Source organism: Neolamprologus brichardi, chromosome 12 (genome assembly GCF_056152115.1).
Source record: "Neolamprologus brichardi isolate AB-2024 chromosome 12, ASM5615211v1, whole genome shotgun sequence".
NCBI classification, from domain to species: domain Eukaryota; kingdom Metazoa; phylum Chordata; class Actinopteri; order Cichliformes; family Cichlidae; genus Neolamprologus; species Neolamprologus brichardi.
Window position 1 is genome coordinate 974,413 of NC_142115.1, and position 23,497 is coordinate 997,909.

The following is a 23,497-nucleotide window of genomic DNA, read 5'->3' on the forward strand; positions in this document are numbered from 1 at the left end:
AGTACGCAGGACCTTCTTACTGTGAGGCAACAGTGCTGATCACCACACTGCCGCGTTGCCATAATTGTATCATATTCATAAAAACTATGGCTGTCATAACCTTTTATTATTTTCCCATCATAAATCAGGGTTCGACATCAGGTGCATCACATCCCTCCTCCCTGCATCAGTCCTGCAGGGTCCTGCAGTCCTGTGGTCCCCGGCTGTCGGGACCTGCAGGATCTCTTCACACTTTAGTGTCTGATGTACATGATTTAACACTCTCAGTCTTACTCATTGTTGTATTTAACGTTTATCACTACATCATGTTATAAGGCCTTCAGTAAGGGTTAGTACCTCTAACTTCACACCCCCTGAACACATTTTGTCACCTTATGACCACAAACTTTACTATTACATCATACTTTGTAATATTGATCCATGGGGTCAATCCTACTTTGTTGTAGAACAGCTCAGTCAGATTGGATGTGTCTGTGAACAGCAGTTTTTGAGTCTTGCCACAGATATTCGGTGTGATTCAGACCCAGTCACGTGGAGATTCTTTGATATAAACCATTACATTGGAGCTCTAACGTATGTTTAGGGTCATTGTCTGCATGTCTCCATCCCCAGCTCAAGTCCTTTGCAGCCTCCAACAGGTTTTCTGCCATGTGTTTAGCTCCATCCAACTGGATTATCTAATCAGGTGACTTCTAAAGTCAATTGATATCACTGGGTTTTGTTGAGGGGTATCAGAGTACAGGCTGAATACACAATCTTCAGATTTTCATCTGCTTAAATCACTGAATTAAGAGAGGGATCCAGAAAATGGAGCTCTCAGAGATGAGGACAAGAAACAGACCAATGAGGAGGCTCGTGGATGCAGTGATGAAGGGCATGCAGTGGGTGAGGAACAGGGTGATGACCCTCTGTGGGCGACCCTACAGAGAGCAGCTGAAAGAAGAAGAAACAACAGGCCAGCTGACCGACCTCCACAACCAGCACCATGAGTGATGTGTGATGGAGTTTGTCACGGTCCTGAGTCTTTGGGGCTGGGCAGGTGTTGCTGTTCTGGTTCTCTGTACTGGTTTGGTCCTGACTTCATCTGAGTCCACTGATTCCCAGCCTGGGTCTCTGTGCTGTTTCCCTGTTTTATTTTGATAGTCTCCTCTGTCATTTTAATCTGTAATTTTGCTTCCTTTAATCTGGATTAGTGTCAGCTGTGGGCTGTTCCCTTCGTTGCCTGTTGTGAGCTCCCTCGTGGTGCGTGACCTTCTGTCAGCCTGTAACTCAGCTGCTTTGCCATTTCCAGCACATAAAGCTGTGGTTGAGCTTCTGTGTGATGACGACTTCTGTTGGATCCACACGTCTGCAGCAGCAACGCTAATGTTGCTGTCACGTGTGCTGTTATGGTCAAAGGCAGTCAGCTACTGTTGCATTACCACGAATGTGCTTTTACTTTTGTGCAGTATTGTAGTGTTTGTGTCAGGATGTGGACACGTTTTTATAAAACCAGCTAAATGTAATCAGTAGTTCTCTAAGACCAGGGGTGGGCCACTCCAGGCCTCGAGGGTCCTGCAGGTTTTAGATCTCACCCTGGGTCAACACACCTGAATCACATGATTAGTTCGTTACCAGGCCTCTGGAGAACTGCAGGACATGTTGAAGAGGTAATTTAGCCTTTAAATCAGCTGTGATGGTTCAAGGACATCTAAAACCTGCAGGACACCGGCCCTCGAGGCCTGGAGTTTCCCACCCCTGTCTAAGACTGAAGTGCAGACTGAATGTTTAACAACTGAAACGTGTCCTTGTTAGAGAAGGAAATGAAATAATTATGAAGCATAAAGTGTGATAAACAGCATGTCTCACACATCAGTTACAGGTATGATGGTATTTGTATTCACAGCTGTAAGACTGGACGTAGGAGGGGAGGGACTTTAATTTGAATCCTGTGGGCTGTGAAGTTTACATCATTCTGCTGAAATACAAGAAGTCATGAACTGATTGTTCATGTGAACATACTGATTCATCCTTAATGTCAGAATAGAAACTGCTCAGCAGAAAGTCTCTTTGACTTGAATCGTCTTTAAGGTCAGTGATGAATCACTCGCTGCTTTCTGATTGGCCACATGTTTCCAGTAAGAGTTTTCCCAGCAGCCCCAGCTGTTCTTTCACGATGCTTCCCTGGTGCACGTTCCCGTCTCCTGCAGGTTCACCTTCGACCTGTGAACAGAAGAGTCAGAGCAGGCGCCATCATGGCATCGTTGCACCAAAACAAAGACAAACAGAGTCATTAGATCTTTGTGGTAGAATTAAATAATGATTATTGACATTCACATTTTAAGTATAACACAATCATTTAAATGAATTATTCTGATTTTGACAACACTGTGACAGCCCTGCAAATATCAGGAACAGCTCAATAACACAAATCAGTGAAGTGCAGCTCTGCTGTTTGACTGGCTGCAGATAAAGACTCATTAGGTAAGAGTTTGTACAAACACAAATACATACAAATACAAATTAGTCTAAGAAGGTGGTTCCCAAACTGTTTTTGCAAGGCCCCCCTTTGTTCTACAAGAACCCCCCATCGGCACAAACACATCCTCCAACCACACACACAGATTTTGTTTTTAAATTCCATTGCAGTTTATAATAACGTAACTCCAACACTGGATTACAGGCTCTTACCTGTTGTGGGTCATGTGACTCTTGACCAGATGCCCAGCAGCCAGAGCAGCCATCAGTGAGAGCTCTCCAGCGAGTACGGTGGCACACACGATCCTGGCCAGCTGTCGGGCGTTCTCGCCTGGACAGTCCTGACTGGCTCCTTGCACACCCAGCATCTACACACACGTGAACGCACAAGTTATATGGCAACCAAATCCTTCACTGATGCAGCTTTGAATGAAACAGTGCTGCTAATCCATTTTTGACTGTAATCTTTGTCATTTAAGAGATCTGTAAGGATCTAAAAACCACACGACTGTCACATGTTTGTGTCACTGTGCACCAGCACGCCATGTATTTCTGCTCACACTTGCTCTTGGTCCTAAAATCAAATCAAGTTTTTAGTTGTGACTAGGGCTGCCACGATTACGTCGACTATCAAAATCGTCGACGACTGATTTAATAGTCGACGCGTCGTTTGAAGCTTTGTAAGATCCCAAAAGACGCAGGAATAAGTAGTAGGATTTAAGAGTGTAATAACGGACTGAAACAGAAGATGGCAGCACTGCATGTACAAGGATGCCAGCTGCCGTTAAACCCCGAAGAAGAAGAAGAAGCTGTGTCCCAGAATTCATAGCGCAGCCCAGCTCAGTTTCCAACAATGGCGGCAGCTAGTTAGTTTTAATATTACTCTTATTATTATTTCTGGGTCACAAAATAAACGTTTAACATATTTTCAGGCGAGAATGTAGCTGTGTAAACCTCAAATATCTGCTCAGTTTATCAAGACACCACATATTTTCAAAAGCGCTCCGACGTTTTCGGAGACGTCTGCTACCCACTAGCTCGATAGCTAGCCGGGGGCTAGGCTCACTAGAGCCGTGAGAACACCGGACTCCCGCAAATCGTTTTCAAACCCACCGCCGTCTTTCACTACTCAGGTTAAACATGATATATAAGTCACTTAGATAACTTAAAAATGTTATTGTTTGGCTTTTTTCAGTATTTTATTTGTTCCTGAGTAAATCGGTTTGGCTGAGATTAAAGTTATAGTTTTTACACAGCTGGATAAACATCAAGCAGACAGCTGATTATCAGAAGTGTGAGATGCTCGAGAATTTACTCCGGTGTCCTGTTATATTTTAGATAGCAAGGAGTTTATTAAACTTCACCGAAACAATCTGCAAATTTCATTAAAATTTAATAAACTATCATCTTGTCTTTATTGTTAGTTAGCACATACCTGAAACACTTAAAGCTGTAAGCTAATGATAGTTATATAAGAGCAGATGCTGCTGGTGCAATAAGCTGTAGTTTTACATCCAATGGATGATGATCTGATTAGTTGACTATCAAAATAATCGTTTGTGGCAGCCCTAGTTGTGACGCACTGCAGACGCACAGGTACAACAACACAACTGTGCAAACTAAAAACAGTCGTCATGGAGACACGGTCCAAGCTGAAATCCAAAATGTTTTATTTTTATGGACACTGCTGGACATTTAACATCTGCATAAAGTAAATGTGTTCACTGTGTGTGTTTAATAAAAAGTGCTCGGGGACGTGTCACTGATTTGTAATCGTCCAAGTCAGACAGACATGAACTGGGAGGGAAGCAGAAATAAAAACTTTTTAAAAAGAGCTTTAAAAGGATTGTTGAGGAAGCTACGCCTGCTTCAGTGTAACATCATTGTTTTCACTGCTGCAGACGATCAACTGTAAACGGGTTTGCTTTGTCACTGATTGCAGGGGTTTCTCTCCCGTCACTTTAGCTAGCAGCCTGCTAAACTCTCTTCACGTGACTCAGGACAGCTCACTGATCTACTGTCACATGACTGACAGTTCTTACAGCCTCTTACTTTGTGCTCACTCTGCAGGCTTCCCTCCTGCTGAGCTCTTCACACACATCCATCAGTCTTTCTCGTCATTGTCATTACTGACACCGCTAACTGAACAATATTACATGATCCTAAACATCTAACAGTTGTGTAACCACTTCAAAATGAAAAGGACTGCCCAGTGTTAGCTGTTGATCTTCGGTTGCTTGACATGCTTGATGTGCTTGTACCTGCAGACAGGCCTGTTGTGGAGGCAGGTTGGTTCCTCCTCCCACAGTGCCCAGCTCTATAGATGGCATGGTGCAGCAGATGTGCAGGTCGTCTCCTGCTGGGCCTGACGGCTCCATGAGGGTGATGCAGTTACTGCTGCCCACTGACTGAGCTGGGTCCTGCATGCACACACACACACATTAACACACATGGGAATAACTCTGCTGCACAGCATTTCCTCACAGGTCATTTACCTGTCCACATGCTATGTAGATGGCTGTGACCAGGTTGGCTGAATGTGCATTAAAGCCTCCGATGCTTCCTGCCATGGCTGAACCCACCAGGTTCTTATTGATGTTCACGTCCACCAGAGCCTCTGTGCTTGTTTTCAAAACCTGAAGGGAGCGAGACAGCAGCATGAACGCTGTCGTCATTTTACAAACCGTCAAAGTGATTTATGACAAGTGCACGGTTTGCTTCCAATGAGCTACATCAGAGACCTGACAGGTGGAGACGCTCTCAAAGAGTCGTTAAATGACAACAGGAAAGACTTTAAATACTTTTTAAAATTCAAATCTTTTCAAATGAAAATAGAATTTTAAATGTGAGTGTTTCGATTAAAGATGAGTCTCTGCCAGAAAGATGTGCTTCATGTAGGTTAAATCATAAGACTGTTTTTACCATCAAGCCATACGACACCTCAACCACAACACTTAAACACACACAACACAGCACTGAGAAGCTACCCTGCAGCTTCACAAGTACTCTGTTTAATCTGCACTGGTCACTTCACTTTATTGTTATTGATATTTATATTTAAAGTGCAATACTGTCATTTTCTGCTGCTCATTCCTGTGCAATATCCCATCTGCCCTCCCGTCATATTTCTTTTCAAGATTTTCTTATTTAATCACTAGTGTACATATATTTATATTTATAGATACATATATATATATTTATACATATATATATACATATATAAATACATACATATATATTTAGTCATCTTTTCTCTTTTACCACGTCTCTCTAATATTTAGCTCCTTACTATTTTTCTATTTATTTATTATTTTATTATATTTTATTATATTTTCTCCTACTGTATCATGCTGCTGAGTGACTGCTGCTCGTCAAACACATTTCATTGCAATGTTGACCCTGTGCTAACTTGCATATGACAAATAAAACTGAAACTGAAAACAGAAACACCATCATTTACAAACTGCATGTTGTCTTTAATGATCGGAAACATTCGGGTGTGACGAACATAAATACATGAGGGCCAAACACTTCTCACACCACTGTGCACACAGTACTGTAGTGATTCTTTGTAACACAGTGCTGTGTGCACTCTTACAGTATTGTGTTATAAAGAATGTGATTCTGAAGTTCAGTGTTTTGTGCCGCAGAAAAGAGTTAAAAAAAATAAAAATCAGATCAACATGTTTGACTCAAACCTGTGGATCCTTTAAGACTAAGAACAGCAGTTTAAATATCAGGTCATTTCTCAAGTCCTCGAAACTCTTCTGGACATTCAAATTGTTTTTTCCTGTGAACAAACTGGTTCAGCTCAGCAGGTCCCCAGTAGGACACTGGAGTGTCCAGATGGGACACACCCAGTGACTCACAGGTAGCACAGGTAAAGAACTCTAACTGCACCTGGTGGGTGAAACCACACAGTTGTGCTCTATGACGTCATCCTGTGAGAGAGACAACAAAGGTCCATCAGACTTCTGAGTGTTATGATCAATAATTTTGAACTTCGATCCTGTTTCTTCAGGTTTGTGAGACAAATTTAATCCTGTTTTCTGTCAGACTGTTTTAACCCAACTCTTAAGGTTGTGCTTAGATTGAATGCTTCTCTAAAAAGTAGAGTCAGTACGTGCATCTTCTACGACTCTCCAAGTCTTTAAAGTGAAAGTTTGCTTCGCTGCAGGTTTCTGCTGAAACTATTGGCAGACAGTTAGTCCCAGTAAAGGTTACACAGTGTTTCCTACCTCTCTGACCACCTTGGCAGGGATGGTGGCTTCGCAGACAGCAGACTTTCCCCGGCCCTCGATCCAGTTGATGGCGGCTGGCTTCTTGTCTGTGCAGTAGTTCCCACTAACAGCCACCACCTGCAGCTCTGGGAAGTGCTGCTGCAGTAAGCTCAGAGCCTCCTCTGTGCCCTGCGGGTAGATCAGATTCATCACGTATGGTTGCTACGTCATAAATGCGTCTGACACAGCGACGCAGTTTCATGTTGAGAAACGCTGATCCATCTAAAACTGTGTTTCCAGACGTGCTGAATAAGAACCTTTGTTAATCCAGTATGAGTGAGCGCTGGGTGATGGTGTAAGTAAACGGTGAAACGGTCTGTATTTGTATAGCACTTTACTCAGTCCCTAAGGACCCCAAAGCACTTTACATATCCTGTCATCCACCCATTCACACACTGGTGATGGCAGCTACATTGTAGCCACAGCCACCCTGGGGCGCACTGACAGAGGCGAGGCTGCCGGACACTGGCGCCACCGGGCCCTCTGACCACCACCAGGAGGCAACGGGTGAAGTCGCAGAAATCCCTTTAACAAAACAGCACGTGTGTTTCTCCACATTAAACAAAGCTGCAGACACGACCACAGTTACCTTAGAGATCATGTTCATCCCCATCGCATCTCCAGTCTTTGAATGAAAGCGGATATAAAGATTTCTCCCTGCCAGACCCACCAGCAGCTTCTGCAGCCTCGCAAACCTGCAAACAGCAATCCTCCGTCACACAGAAACAATACACACTGCAGACACACAATCAGACACTGCAGACACACAAACAGAGACTGCAGACTAGGGCTGCCACGATTAGTCGACTAGTCACGATTACGTCGACTATCAAAATCGTCGACGACTGATTTAATAGTCGACACGTCGTTTGAAGCTTTGTAAGATCCCAAAAGACGCAGGAATAAGTAGTAGGATTTAAGAGTGTAATAACGGACTGAAACAGAAGATGGCAGCACTGCATGTACAAGGATGCCAGCTGCCGTTAAACCCCGAAGAAGAAGAAGCTGTGTCCCAGAATTCATAGCGCAGCCCAGCTCAGTTTCCAACAATGGCGGCAGCTAGTTAGTTTTAATATTACTCTTATTATTCTTTCTGGGTCACAAAATAAACGTTTAACATATTTTCAGGCGAGAATGTAGCTGTGTAAACCTCAAATATCTGCTCAGTTTATCAAGACACCACATATTTTCAAAAGTGCTCCGACGTTTTCGGAGACGTCTGTTACCCACTAGCTCGATAGCTAGCCGGGGGCTAGGCTAACTAGAGCCGTGAGAACACCGGACTCCCGGCTAATCGTTTTCAAACCCACCGTCGTCTTTCACTGCTCAGGTTAAACATGATATATAAGTCACTTAGATAACTTAAAAATGTTATTGTTTGGCTTTTTTTTTAGTATTTTATTTGTTCCTGAGTAAATCGGTTTGGCTGAGATTAAAGTTATAGTTTTTACACAGCTGAATAAACGTCAAGCAGACAGCTGATTATCAGAAGTGTGAGATGCTCGAGAATTTACTCCAGTGTCCTGTTATATTTTAGATAGCAAGGAGTTTATTAAACTTCACCGAAACAATCTGCAAATTTCATTAAAATTTAATAAACTATCATCTTGTCTTTATTTTTAGTTAGCACATACCTTAAACACTTAAAGCTGTAAGCTAATGATAGTTATATAAGAGCAGATGCTGCTGGTGCAATAAGCTGTACGTTTTACGTCCAATGGATGATGATCTGACTAGTCGACTAATCGCAAAAATAATCGGTGACTAGTCGACTATCAAAATAATGGTTTGTGGCAGCCCTACTGCAGACACACAAACACACACACAAACACACACTGCAGACCAGTTTACCTGCTGGTGTTGTCAAAGGCGGCTTTGATGGCCTGGAAACCATCGCTGCTCTCCAGCCAGGCTTTGACTTCAGCAGCACGGCAGGCAGAGGGTAATCTGACTACAGGGCCCCGAGTCATGCTGTCAGCCAAGATACGACTACGGGCTCCCCCACCCAGCTACACACACACACACACATATATATGGTAAATATTAACACATGGTTCACAGTGTTTTCACTGCGTTCATGCTGCAGCACATGCAGAGCAGCAGTAACAACACCTGCAACACTCACTGCGATTGCTCGACAGCCGCGGTTGGTGCTGGCGACCAAGCAGCCTTCTGTAGTTGCCATGGGAACTTGGAACTGTTTCCCATCCAGAAGTAGTGGTCCAGCCACACCCACAGGTACGGGCACATAGCCAATCACATTCTCACAGCAGGTGCCGACAACCTGGAAAACAAAACTGTGTTCAAAATAACTCACTGACATTTTATTTTAAATCTAAGAATCGAAGTTTTTACCAAAATAGTTTCTTAGAAAATGAATACTGTACTGGAAATGACCACGACATCCCAGTAAACAAGGTGAGAGAAAAGAAAGTGAAAACTTTATTAATCTCAGAGGAAATCATTTGGTCACAGGTGCTTCAGGACAGTAACTAAAATAAATAACACAGATACAACAGAGCAGCTCATAAATGTCCCAATATACAGTGGGGCAAAAAAGTATTTAGTCAGCCACCGATTGTGCAAGTTCCCCCACTTAAAATGATGACAGAGGTCAGTAATTTGCACCAGAGGTACACTTCAACTGTGAGAGACAGAATGTGAAAAAAAAATCCATGAATTCACATGGTAGGATTTGTAAAGAATTTATTCGTAAATCAGGGTGGAAAATAAGTATTTGGTCAATAACAAAAATACAACTCAATACTTTGTAACATAACCTTTGTTGGCAATAACAGAGGTCAAACGTTTACTATAGGTCTTTACCAGGTTTGCACACACAGTAGCTGGTATTTTGGCCCATTCCTCCATGCAGATCTTCTCAAGAGCAGTGATGTTTTGGGGCTGTCGCCGAGCAACACGGACTTTCAACTCCCGCCACAGATTTTCTATGGGGTTGAGGTCTGGAGACTGGCTAGGCCACTCCAGGACTTTCAAATGCTTCTTACGGAGCCACTCCTTTGTTGCCCGGGCGGTGTGTTTTGGATCATTGTCATGTTGGAAGACCCAGCCTCGTTTCATCTTCAAAGTTCTCACTGATGGAAGGAGGTTTTGGCTCAAAATCTCACGATACTTGGCCCCATTCATTCTGTCCTTAACACGGATCAGTCGTCCTGTCCCCTTGGCAGAAAAACAGCCCCATAGCATGATGTTTCCACCCCCATGCTTCACAGTAGGTATGGTGTTCTTGGGATGTATTCTTCTTCCTCCAAACACGACGAGTTGAGTTTATACCAAAAAGTTCTACTTGGGTTTCATCTGACCACATGACATTCTCCCAATCCTCTGCTGTATCATCCATGTGCTCTCTGGCAAACTTCAGACGGGCCTGGACATGCACTGGCTTCAGCAGCGGAACACGTCTGGCACTGCAGGATTTGATTCCCTGCCGTTGTAGTGTGTTACTGATGGTGACCTTTGTTACTTTGGTCCCAGCTCTCTGCAGGTCATTCACCAGGTCCCCCCGTGTGGTTCTGGGATCTTTGCTCACCGTTCTCATGATCATTTTGACCCCACGGGATGAGATCTTGCGTGGAGCCCCAGATCGAGGGAGATTATCAGTGGTCTTGTATGTCTTCCATTTTCTGATGATCGCTCCCACAGTTGATTTTTTCACACCAAGCTGCTTGCCTATTGTAGATTCACTCTTCCCAGTCTGGTGCAGGTCTACAATTCTTTTCCTGGTGTCCTTCGAAAGCTCTTTGGTCTTGGCCATGGCGGAGTTTGGAGTCTGACTGGTTGAGGCTGTGGACAGGTGTCTTTTATACAGATGATGAGGTCAAACAGGTGCCATTCATACAGGTAACGAGTGGGGGACAGAAAAGCTTCTTACAGAAGACGTTACAGGTCTGTGAGAGCCAGGGATTTTCCTTGTTTGAGGTGACCAAATACTTATTTTCCACCCTGATTTACGAATAAATTCTTTACAAATCCTACCATGTGAATTCATGGATTTTTTTTTCACATTCTGTCTCTCACAGTTGAAGTCTACCTCTGGTGCAAATTACTGACCTCTGTCATCATTTTAAGTGGGGGAACTTGCACAATCGGTGGCTGACTAAATACTTTTTTGCCCCACTGTATGACACACAGCTAAATACATATACAGTAGCTCACACTGAGACGCCCCTCTCATTATACTGACTGTGTACTTCAGTGTGTACAGTTATTGTGTACGTGTGCGTCTCCTGTAGGACGTGATCATGTTGTCACCTGTGCGACTGTAAACACACCTGAGCTTTCCTCCCCCTGCTCTGTGTTCATTAATGTTACAGTTATATTGATAATTATAAATGGTAATGATCAGTATAACTAGGCTCACATGGTCAGATGTTGCAGTTACAAATGTTTGTTTTAATAAAACTTCTGTTGAGTTTTTTAACCTTAATGACCTTTGACCTTTTGTTTGATCTGTTTGATGCCTGTTTTCTTTGTTTGACCCAGCGCTTTGTGACTTCCTGTTTATCAAAATAAACTTTACTTCCTTAACAGGACTTTGCTATGATGTGTGAACAGTCATTACAGTTGTGTGGTGATTATAACAAAGAATGTGTAACAGGTGCAACACACTACTCAAGTCTTCCTCCTTTCCTTTCCCCGCGGTGAGGCCCTCTGCTTGAAATGTTGAGGTAAGTTTGGAGCAGTTCAGGCAGAAATTCGACTACAACAGAGGAGAACGTGGTTGTGTCTCACCTTCGAGTAGTCATAGTTTGTGTACGGTAAAGAGGAGAGCGCAGAGGAACAGGGAAGCTTGGTTGATAACATTTTTCTTCTAATGGCCACGCCTCGCTCTGCGGTCTCCATGATGGCTTCCAGTTTGTAGGCGGGGACGTGTTTAGAGCTGACCAGGAGCATCACCTCAGCATCACTCAGGAAACGAGGGCCCAGCTGCAACAACCATAACGATCAGTTATAGTCTGCACAGACCACTCGCTGGATTTACTTTAAATACATGATAATAAATAATATACAGTAAGATCAAATAACTAAAAGACAGAAATAATTATGTCTTCATAAACATCTCATCTTTCCCCCCACAACAAATAAACATTATGGAAAACAGGTCATAGCCAGTTCATTAAATGATGATGACTGTTGGCATTGACACCATTTATAGTTTAGCATACATGCTGCTTATATAAATATCTACACAGTCATAACTCAGCAGTAAATGCTGTGGACTGCATGCATGCTGTGGTCAAACATTCACTAATTCATTGAATTTCATGGTAATTTGGTTTAAAGTTACTTTGTAAGCTGCACGTCGGCCGATTCTGGCATCATTGGCAGAGTTTATTTAAAGTAGCTGCTGTGTGTGTGAATACTTTTGACCCCGTATTTGTACTTTTACCACAAAAATGACAGAAAATTCAAACTTGTGAACCAAATTCTTGTTTTTGAAAATCTTTCCACGTTGGAAAAAGAACCGTTCAAAGACATCAATGCGTCTGAGGTTACCATGGCGAGTGTGTGCAAACTGCAGCTCTACAATCACTGCAGGTATTGTCTCTTTAAGTAGAGCTGATCTGTTTAACTTATCAAACTGCAACTGAACGAGGTGGCGGTAGGCGGGGTCAGGTCTGCTTTAAAGTGAAGGCCGTCCCATCTGTAGTTAGCTGCTCTTACTAAATTATCAAAACTTTTTGTGGGCTTATCAGTCTTCCCGTGATAAAGCCGAACGTTTCAACTGAAAGGGAAACGACATGATTCAGAGAAGATGAGGAAGGACAAACATGTCAATGGCCTCCACGTGGAAGCACTTCCTGTTTGGGGGCCATTGTTTTCCCCTCTTCTCCACATTAACACCAAAGCCGCTGAGGCCGACACCCTCGACTGATGAGGTCAGGAGTTTAACTGACTGGATTCTTCACTCTGATTGAAACGAGCTGCTTTCATTAATGTTAGCATAAGTGCGTTCAAAGCAACATAACGACCCTGAAGTCCAGCACATATATAACGCATGCCTGAGCAGATAGTGTGGGAAACTATTAGCATTCTTTAAAAGATCCCAACTGATGGCAACAGTTTTAATATCGCATGATTCAAAATAAAGAAAATGACTAAACGTTTGTGGGACGAGTTCTCAGCTTTCAGGCTTCAGCGATCTGCGTCTAGCGGCTGACCTTGGGGTCGTTGAGGATGGCCACACAGTGGTTCAGGTCTCTGGGCTTTTGGGGGGGCGTGTTCTCCGTGCTCTCACACTTGGATTCTTCTTCCCTCGTTACAAAGAAGCTCCTTGGATGATGATCGTTGTCGGCAGCAGACAGCGGCCGGATAACCTCATCTAGGATAACAAGGATGAATTTGACAACAAAGCGCTAACAAGTGCGTCTGTTTTACCGCTATCAGTAGACACACCTCTCTCCTCCTTATGGGCAGGTCCTGCAACAGCCATGGCGTGAGCAGGGGCGTGGCATCGTGACGTAACTAGATCCTCCCTGCAGCAGGGCTCGGATGGGGATGGAGGATTTAGGGTGTGTGTGGAGAGGGAGATGGGGTTCTTCAGTGACAGCGTGGACTCCATCTCAGCCTGTTCAAAGAAGATGTACTTGATAGCGAGCAGCAGGGCCAAGAGCAGACAGATCATCTGCTCTATGTCCATCGTTATCATCCTGTAAGGTGAGACGAAGAGGAACATGTTTCACTTCAGAAAAGCACGACAACAGGAAAACTTATAAACACAAAGCAGCCTCTTCCCTCACAGGTGACCCTGACCATCCATCTCTTCACAGAGTTTCTGCCCTTTATGTCTCAAACGTCCAGCAGCTCAACAACATGTGCAACGCTCCATGGGGCAGTTATCACAGCTGTGCCAACGTTAAATTAAAACAACCTAAACTATTGCATCACCTCGTGAGGTAGAACTGCCAAAGAGGTTTATCCGGCTCAATTCTCCTGGGCGAGAAGTGGTCCAGCTCCATGCCGACCCCGAGCATGTCCACCGCAGACTTTATGGACAACGGTTCAGCAATCCAGCGGCTGTGAGCATGAACCATGACCAGGCCGAGAGACTGAAGGTGGAGCAGAGACAAACATTACACACTTCAAAGAAAGACAAAGACACTAAGCAACCCGTTAGACGTTTACCATGATCATTTTGACCCTCTGTGTTACAGGATTGGGCTTGTTGTCCTCCTCCTCCATGGCTCTGGACAAATCGTTGAGCTGCCAGATAGGATGGCCCCCCTGACTCTCGCGGGACAGCTGAACGAACAAATAAGAGGAGCAATCAAAGAAACAAACATCAACATGTCAGACAAATGCAGGAGAGCTGTGCCCTTACCTCCAGCAACAGGGACACACATGCTGGGAAGAAAGTCATGAACACAAAGTAGTTGGCCAGGACAGACATGCATCCAAAGCAGCACATGATTTCCAACTGCCGTACACCTGCAAGACACCACACAGACATCCAACAGTGCTCGACAACACGTCACACCTCTACATCGTCATAATTATGAGAACAGAAAGGCGTTAGTCACTCTCTACAACAACACCCAGTTTCTAAAGTCTGTCCACTATTATAACAGCAATAAATTCAGTGTAGTGGGCAGCTCGGTGACCTGTGGGGGAAGAAACCACACCTGGCTGATGTCACTTCAGTCGACTGTGCAGACAGACAACCTTTGATCTGATTACAAATGGAGTTATGTCCAAATGATTTCATGAATAGAAGAAAACTTGTGATTAATAGTCAAACATGTGGGAAACTCTTTGGCATAGCTGCAGCTCAGTTTTTTCTGTTCTTACAGGCCAGACACTACGTGCAGACTGTGACAGCAGAATTCCCCCAAATGCCTCCACACAATCCAGTAGATGATTTTTTAATGGTCAACCCAACCTCAAGGGGCATAATATCAGTCTCAGCTCAATTTCCAATTCACAAGGCTCTTCAGTAGCTGCTATCAAATCTAAATGGGAAAAGGACCTTACCTTTCATATTACGGATGAACTGTGGGACTCTATCCTTGGCCAGGTTCACAATATATCAATGTGTGCTCGACATACACTTATCCAATTTAAGATAGTTCATCGGGGGCATTGGTCCAGGGATAGACTGGCACACATATACCCAGGGGTGGACCCAGACTGTGTAAGGTGTGGGGGTGCTCCTGGTACATTGTTTCATATGTACTGGTCCTGCCCTTCTTCGTCCACCTTTTGGAAATCTGTTTTCCATACCATGTCTGAACCAGAGCCACTCTGTGCTGTTTGGTGCGGTCCAGAATCTGAATCTGTCCAACTCCAGACTCAGAACATTAAACTTTTCATTATTGTTGGCCAGGCGAGCGATACTGCTGAAGTGGAAAAACTCTTCTCCCCCCTCACACACACAATGGCTAAAAGATGTAATGTCTTGTATGGATTTAGAAAAAATTAGATATACAGTTCGTGGGTCTAAAAAAAATGTTCTTTTATGAGTCTGTTTGTTGTTTTTTGCTTTTGTTTGTTTTTTTTCTGTTTGTTTTTTGGTTTATTTGGGCAGCAGGCTGCCAATTATTTGTTGTTTTAAGGGTTAGGGTGGGAACAAGATTGAAATTTTGGAATATTCTGAAGCATTTTGTGTTATTGTATACATTGTATTGGAACCTTTGTCTAATAAAAAGACCTTTGAAAGAAAAAAAAAAACATGTGGGAAACTCAACTGGTGCTAAAGTGACCAGACATAAATACACGACAGCTTCCAGCACGCTGTGAAAACAGATGATTCAAACAGTGCTTACTTCACAGCAACACAAAAGTGGCTTCAGGTTACATGTAAAACATTATGTTTGTGTCAGTATCTCACATTCATGGAAACCGTGGAAAACAAGCTCAGGAACCCACAGCTAGTCTCTCCTAGTGCGAGCACCCAACATACCTGACATGGTTCCCACTCCGATCACTAAGCATTCCACCAGAGCATCCAAAGTAAAGGCAGGTCCAAGTACCGCCATCCCATGAGCAATGTTATCCCTCACTTCATCCTGAAAACATATGAGTGATATTTCAGTTTCTCAGCTGCTGTTAGGATGTGGCAATAAAAACCTAAATATAATAGTGCGTACCTGAGAACTAGAGCTTAAGGCGAACTTGGCGAGCGCGCATGCTTTGGAGAGGTCGATGAGAAGCAGAAAGAAGGGCAAAGCCTCACTGAAAGACAGGATCAAACTCTTTAGTTTCTGAAAGAGCTCCAAAAAAGGGCCTTTTTATCGAGTGTGTCCTTACTTGAGGCCAGTGAGCTCCTTATCAAGGAAGTGAATGACAACTGTGCTGAATACAAAGCTGGAGAAGATGGTGAAAAGGCCAGCAATGCCTACAGGAAACGCAGATGGAGTCAGGTCAAAAGGAAGAAACATCACTGACATGTCCTACAAACACATGAGCACTGATGACCAATGTTCCCTCTAATGTTTCATGTGTCTGAGCGAACACACAAACTCCCTGAGCGACAGCAGACGTGTGCACTGTGGTCACGCCAGCATCGAATCATCCAAGTTACATGTTTATTAAAATAATCAAATTACAGCATTTATGTTAGACTACTTTTAATTAACTGCTTTAGCCCACTGACAATGAAAATTTAAAAAGATCTTGTTCCTGACCTGTAGCATGTTCACACTATTGGAAGTAAAAATAACTTGAACTCCAATTTTGAAAACACAACTTTCTTTCTTTTTTTTTTAATAAAGCTCTGACTGTATTATGAGTCTGTGGTCTGGGAGAGAGTCTGTAACTCTGTCTGCAAAATACAGTAAATAATGACCAATGTTGGGTAATTAATTATATAGTTACTTCTTCAAAAAAGTAACTGAGTTTTGCAAACAAAGTTTTTGCAGCTGTTTACCTAAAAATGCAGCCAAGGCGTTTTTTAAACAAACATTTCAAACTATTTACAGAACAATCAGCTGTTCTGCATCAAATCTGATGCCACACAAATTATTTGTGCCACTCCAAAAATAATTTCTGTCCACTATGAGATGAAGGAGAACAACAGCTGATATCTGCAGGCCTGACAGCAGCAGATGTGTCACTGCTGTAACACCTGTAACACTCAGCAGTCGCCTCATTGTTCACACACAACAACACTATTGACTACACTGCACACTAACTACACACTAACTACACAAGATTTGTGCTAAACGTCACAAATCTCTCGCATCTCAAACACGCCGTCACTCCTAAAACTTCCCCCCTCCCTAAACAATAAATGCCATGTTGCCATATCGTTTTTTGATTGGTCGACATACATTTTTCCACCAATAGGAAAGGCTGGGGGTTTGTTTTTGCTCACACGCTTTCGAGCGTTTTCCTTATAAAACGCTGTTTTTACCGTTTCTTCCCGCAGTAAATATAAACAACGACAGTATTCAGGAAGAAAAACAAACATTGCAGATATTTTATCATAACTCTGGTTTTACGGCCGATCAACACAATTTAAAAACTGGTATAAAGTCCACACTTTGTCCGTCAGTTGTTCGTCTGTCCTGCTCACATCTCCAATGGTTGTACACGTTGTCATTAACGTGGCTTCACTTCACATCAGCCGCTTTGCTAAAACACCGGTGTGGCACATAAGGACGCTGTCATAGCCTGACAACGACGTTGATTAGCTGCGTATATACGAATGTGAATCGCATCATTGGCTGGACTTTGGGATAAGGTGGCATCGTTCTGATCCCATACGGGAGCAGCCAGTCACTGACTAACACTGCAGAACAGAATTGTTGAATTGTTTTAATTTTAATCTCAATTCAGGTTAGATTTTTTTTTGTGCGCAACGCAGATTTTCTGTGCGCAGAGTCCGTGCCAGCAGTGCGCACTTAGAGGGAACATTGCTGATAATGTACCTAAAATATATTTGGAGCCCAGCTGTCTTAGGTTCTGGAACTGAAAGTAAATATAGACGATGGCGATACAACGTGTAATGGTGAGGATGATGACGTCACTGCTCAGAATTTCCTGCAATAATAAAAAACAACAAAATTAATAGACTAAAAATACAAACACACGTGTCGTTGTTATTATTGACACTTTGCTCACCTCTGTTTTGGGGCAGTCAAAGTTCCAGCCACATATCTGGTCATTCCCAGTGAACATGTTCATGGACATCATGCAGACAGTGAGGGTGACTGTCCCCACGATCACCTCCCAGGGGTGAGAGGCCACCGCGAGGCCGTGGGCACGGAACACGCGGGTCAGCATGCTGCAGCGGGGCTACAACGTAACACATGTAAACTGAAGAGCTTCCCGAGGATGTCCGATGATAATCTGACAGTTTGAAACGATGGATTGGTTTGATTTCTACAGCGTCTGGTCAAAAGCGCTTAATACGTTAAGATAACAGTAGAAATGATCACTGACGGGGTTTTACACCACAGCGATGTTAAAGTGCTAAATAAGAAACTTTATTTATACGCTTTCAATAAGTCAATTACTCACATAAACCTGCAGGTTGTTGTTATTTTGCTGGTAAAATGTCGTTGAGTGAGTGACGGACTTACTTGGTAAGAAGATGATTGCGGAGGTCTGGTTGACGCAGCCGCCGTGCAGGAGACGCAAAGCTGCAGATTACACTGCGCTTCACCTCCCAGTGTCACCACACCGATGGAACCATGGCACGCTATGGTGTCATGCAGCACTTCCACCTATCAGGTCCGTCTGACGCTTCGCTAGCGTCGTTGCCCCGCCCCGTTTCCTAGGCGACATTAGTACTAGGGCATGGCCAAAGCTAAAACGACTAATCTCGCCACACACACCGGGCTGTATGTAAAGATCACGGCGTGTTAGTCAGCTGTTAGGCTTCAGAGCCCCCCTTTAATTTGTTTTAAATGAATAAAAAAACAACAACATATATATATAATAATAAAAATAATGATAAAATACATTTTAAATAACACATTCTAACCGCGATGTAGTGCCAATATAGCGGCACCATTTGAATCCAGCGGATATATATATATATATATATATATATATATATATATATATATACAGCGTTGTTACTGGATTCTGTCTCCACTTCATGACATCAGTCTTCACAGTCATGTCACTTCCACTTCAGCTGATTTAGGTTTGATATTTCATTTTGCAGTATTTCATTAATCACTGTCCTGTTTACAGTTTTTGTCACTGCACTGTATTGCTCTAAATGTAATGTATTTCATATATATATATATATATATATATAATCTTGTGTATATGTTTAATAGCACAACAGAACATAAAATGTGGGGAATAGAGTTATTTAACCTTATCTAACATCCAGGTGTTTAACAGGAAAGGAGACACAAATTGTAAGGAGTTACTGAGTAAGTACTGCTTAGGTTTGTGCATATTCAATTGTCTTTTTATATGAAATATAAAAATGATACATTGATAGTTCTCATTATTATATCTGAGCCTGTTTTTATTCACCTGTAATGAAAAACAAAGAACATGAAACACTTCTTAACCGGAAAACGAGCTTTAACTACACAGTGCCAAACAAAACAATCCTTTTTCTAGAGTAAATGGTCTGTATTTGTAGAGCGCTTTACACAACCTGTCATCCACACATTCACACACTGGTGATGGCAGCTACATTGTAGCCACAGCCACCCTGGGGCGCACTGACAGAGGCTGCCGGACACTGGCGCCATCGGGCCCTCTGACCACCACCAGTAGGCAACGGGTGAAGTGTCTTGCCATCCGGGGCTCGAACCGGCAAGGTTCGATTACAAGACGAACTCCCAACTCTTGAGTCAAACGTCTTTCTTTCTTTCTTTCTTTCTCAGGATGTACCAACCTGTACAGTTTGCTTCTCTAATATTGCAGCAGTTTCTTGGATGCATTTTCTCTGTTTTGGCAGTTTATGGATGGCTTGTTCCACCTGCTCCCTTGACTGCGTGCTGTCTGTTCACAGAAAAATCTTCCACATGCAAGCACCACCTCAAACCAGCTCCAGACCTTTTATCTGCTTTACTGATCACTGTCATGATGTCTCTGCAGGCGACAGGAATAGGACGCAAACGCAGGACTCAGAACACTAAAGGAGGCAGTAAAACATCTGGACGTTAGATAAGGTTAAACGACTCGATTCCCTCATTTGAAGGTAAATACCTCAGTATTAGTAGGTAAATACAGTTATACTGTAATTTCTGTAATATGCTGGAATTACAAATAATTAAAGCGTACTTAGGGCCAAAATAGGAACCCCACATTTTATTGTGTTTTGTGCTATTTAAACATATTATAAGGTGTCATGTTTAAAGTATTAGTTCTTTTCAAGTTACTAATCCGATTACCACTTTTGTTGCTTTTCATTAAAAAAAGCAAAGACCTAAAAACAAAGAGCAGTGAAAAGAATAACTGTGCTGCCATTCATTTATTGCATTATTCACTGCTGGACTGTGAAAGCTGCGCCACAGCTGAACGCTGACAGAGTGAGGGACACAGACACCAACATTACCCACGTGGTAGCCTCCGTCTCAGTCCGTGTAATCGCCTAATTAATTCTCACTATTAAAACAATAATAGCAAATTTACATTTCATAGTACAGAGTTAATAAAAAAATATCGTTCTCTTCTCTCTCTCTGCTGTCTTCTCCCAGTGCAGCCCAGCTCATCATATTTATATCAATATTCAAAATGTTCAACCAAAAAAGAAGAATATTTGATTCCATTGGACACGTGACTCGTTTTTATAATCAGAGTGAGAGGTTCACAGAGCTGCAGATGTGTGAGACGAAGCTCAGTGTTGCAACAAACACAAAGCATAAGACGAGCATCTGTTCAGTGTAAGTTACAGTTCAGAAACAGTCGTTTAATCAGACACACGCTGCAATGGCGTTATTAAAGGTTCACATATGAATCTGATGTTTACATCCCAAAACATACAGCTTAGATTTATTTTAAACTATGAGTGAAAACTCCAGTGGCTGTAGGTGACATACAGTTGTTACAGTCCATGACAGACTTGCTTTTATCCGTCAAGCTCACAATCTCAGACATGAAAGGATGACAGTTACTCTTTTTTAATGATAACATCTGCAACAGGGAAAAAGCCCACCAGTACCAGAGTAATAACCAAACCAGCAGCTCGCTGTGAAAGAAGAAGCAACACAGGAGCTGTTGATGACAGGACAACTCAGTTATCACGAAACATGAGAGAGAACATATCAACACACGGTCAGTGAGAGAGCCATAGTTTTGTAATGTGTTGAAGTTCATCTGCAAATCATAAAACATGGAGCGTACCCACACATTACTGCAAGTGTGATCTGAAGGTCCCTGTTAGTGTCACAGTGATAGGAGTGCAGTTGTTGTCAGGAGTTCAATCCACGGTTCAGGCTGTTACACTGCAGGTGAGTTATTGTTCTTATTATACACAGTGCCCCGTTTACAGAGGATCTTCTCACCAGAATGCACAACATAAGAACGTATAATAATATTCATAAAATAATAATAATATAAATAAAATACTAATATGTAAAACAGAAAAGAAAGCGACCACGTGTACAAACCGAGAGGAGGAGGCATCACCATGACAACACCCGTGTACATTCACCTGGTAACATCAAAGAAGGCAAGAAGGCCTCCTGCTCCCCCACAGGTCCACTCACGCCCCCTACAGGGTGCACCCCCCCACAAAAAAACAACAACAACAAAAAAGATTTAAACAAACAAACCAGCCCAGCAGTTTGTAGCTGCCTTGACCTTCAAAATAAATCTTAGCACAGAAAAACAGGGTGTATTATCATCATCACAGCATGCTCTCAAGGCAGGTCTACAGAGTAACAAGGACCCTTTGTGATTAGGGGGTGACTCCACTCATCTCAGAGACACCAGTGGAATCAAAGACTTGGTTTTTAACATTTCATAAAGGGTTCAAATTCACACACTCAAAGTATAATGTTGCCGTCCTAGTGCAGAGTCCATCTGAAGCCTGAAATACTGAAGCTCAGGTGCTGAGTTCAGAGAGTTTTGGTCCTCCTCAGGGTCGCGGTGCCATACTCTCAGGAACGCATAGCTCAGACCAGTGGGATCAGGGGTCCCCCCTCTGCCCTCCCCTCTGCTCTCTGATGTTAAAGTAGCTCATTTTAACAGAGGGTGTCTGTGTTGAAAGAGAGCTGCACCTGCCAAACACACACAAATATACACACCAGAAAATCACTACACGTGCTAACACGTAGTGGGGATGGCTTTGTCAGGGAGCGCGCATAAGAAAATCCAGAGTTTGTTGAGAACAGTGTGAGTCTGCACAAACTACCTGCCCACCGTCTGAAGTCTGACAGACTAACAACCTGTTTAGGGTGCACTCCTGCTCTGTTACCTGATGATAGATGGGCTGAGATCCTGTGTGAACACTTACATTTATGTAACACTGTCAGCGTTAGATGGTTCGCTCCTTTAGAGGCCACTGCTGCATTGGAAACAGGCTGAATGTATTTAAATCATTAGCTTTTACACGTGTAGAGGAAACCATGCTGGTTAAGCACATTTGTTTACTCTGTCTGCTGGTGAAAAGCTACTCCAGTGTTAACTCTTCACTGTTGTCTCCTGAGGTTTGTGATGAGGGTCATGGAGTACCTGTCCTTCTACAGTAGCAGCAGTGTTTCCATTGCTTGCTGCAAGCTACACTGATGCTACAACATCTCGTGGTCACACTAAAGTATTTGCTAGCCCAAGTTCTGGGTGATATCTCCTCCACACACTATATCTCTGTTTGTCTCATGTTACTTCCAGACTGTTTCACAGATGTGGGGCCTGCTGCACCTTCACCTGTGAACTTCAATGAACACAGAAACAGAAAACTCTAGGCAGGATCTGCTCACCCGTTCCTCTTCGAAGCTAATGAGACCTTCATCATCATCGCTCTCCAGCTCTTCTGGCGCCTCGCTGATCAGAGCGTTGAGTTCTGTGTTGGCCGTTCGAGCCTTTAGAAGGCTGAAGATGCGCTGCAGGGGGGACTTTCCGCTGCCCAGCGGCGACACATCCTGCTGCTCAAGGTTATCGCTTTGTTTCTTGGCAAAGTTAACAAACACCTGGATGGAAAAAGAGATCCTGTACTTAATTTTTTATTTAAGATATTCCTTTTTGAAGTCTTGGATGAAACTGAGTCACTCACATTATCCAGAGTAGTCTGACTGACAGAGTAGTCCTCAATACCCAGCACCTCCACCACCTGCTCCATCTTACTAAAGACCTGAGCCAGGGACATGCGCTCAGACTTCAGCTGGTACTGCACCTTGGTGTGGTGACGCTCCTGCAAATATCATAACACGGTTTACAGTTTACCACATTTTTCAGCTGTGGTATTGTAACTGTGGCCAGTGACTCCAATTATAGGGATATGGACCAGCTCTTGATCCTGTGGTATTACCTATTAGGTTAGTAATTAGTAGCTAACTCAAGCTGGTGTTGATTAGGGCTGCCACAAATGATTATTTTGATAGTTGACTAATCAGATCATCATCCATTGGACGTAAAACTACAGCTTATTGCACCAGCAGCATCTGCTCTTATATAACTATCATTAGCTTACAGCTTTAAGTGTTTAAGGTATGTGCTAACTAAAAATAAAGACAAGATGATAGTTTATTAAATTTTAATGAAATTTGCAGATTGTTTCGGTGAAGTTTAATAAACTCCTTGCTATCTAAAATATAACAGGACACCGGAGTAAATTCTCCAGCATCTCACACTTCTGATAATCAGCTGTCTGCTTGACGTTTATTCAG

At 43.0% G+C, this 23,497-nt stretch overlaps 2 protein-coding genes across 3 annotated transcripts in view; both read right to left on the reverse strand.

The window, feature by feature from the left end:
* Nucleotides 1–1,900: 1,900 nt before the first annotated feature.
* On the reverse strand, nt 1,901–18,422 carry hmgcra (3-hydroxy-3-methylglutaryl-CoA reductase a). Of its 2 annotated transcripts, none has more exons than XM_087848852.1 (20): nt 18,281–18,422; nt 17,820–17,993; nt 17,627–17,738; nt 16,005–16,092; nt 15,845–15,929; nt 15,658–15,763; nt 14,080–14,186; nt 13,884–14,000; nt 13,647–13,807; nt 13,155–13,408; nt 12,920–13,080; nt 11,490–11,684; nt 8,863–9,021; nt 8,589–8,746; nt 7,327–7,432; nt 6,696–6,866; nt 4,953–5,093; nt 4,719–4,877; nt 2,671–2,825; nt 1,901–2,202 (listed from the first exon to the last, which is right to left on the reverse strand). In XM_087848852.1, exons 2-20 carry the CDS (start codon nt 17,979–17,981, stop codon nt 2,151–2,153), a joined length of 2,649 nt encoding a protein of 882 aa, XP_087704978.1. In that variant the 5' UTR covers nt 17,982–17,993; nt 18,281–18,422; the 3' UTR covers nt 1,901–2,150. The 2 variants fall into 2 exon arrangements, with proteins under 2 accessions (XP_087704978.1, XP_087704979.1); XM_087848853.1 differs by having other exon boundaries at nt 18,219–18,288.
* Nucleotides 18,423–20,559: 2,137 nt separating this feature from the next.
* Nucleotides 20,560–23,497, reverse strand: part of abca2 (ATP binding cassette subfamily A member 2) — an 89,262-nt gene continuing 86,324 nt past the window's right edge. Inside the window, exons 46-48 of the mRNA XM_087848854.1 lie at nt 22,885–23,022; nt 22,592–22,801; nt 20,560–21,892 (exon numbers count right to left, since the gene is read on the reverse strand). Of these exons, the coding sequence (XP_087704980.1) occupies nt 21,857–21,892; nt 22,592–22,801; nt 22,885–23,022 (384 nt within the window). The 3' untranslated portion in view covers nt 20,560–21,856. The remainder of the gene's footprint in view (nt 21,893–22,591; nt 22,802–22,884; nt 23,023–23,497) is intronic.

Coding starts and splice junctions, on each gene's coding strand:
- hmgcra (XM_087848852.1), bottom strand. CDS start 17,981: ATGCTGACCCGCGTGTTCCGTGCCCACGGCCTCGCGGTGGCCTCTCAC. Junction 17,739..17,819: donor TTGACTGCCCCAAAACAGAG/GTGAGCAAAGTG, acceptor TTATTATTGCAG/GAAATTCTGAGCAGTGACGT. Junction 4,878..4,952: donor TCTACATAGCATGTGGACAG/GTAAATGACCTG, acceptor GTGTGCATGCAG/GACCCAGCTCAGTCAGTGGG.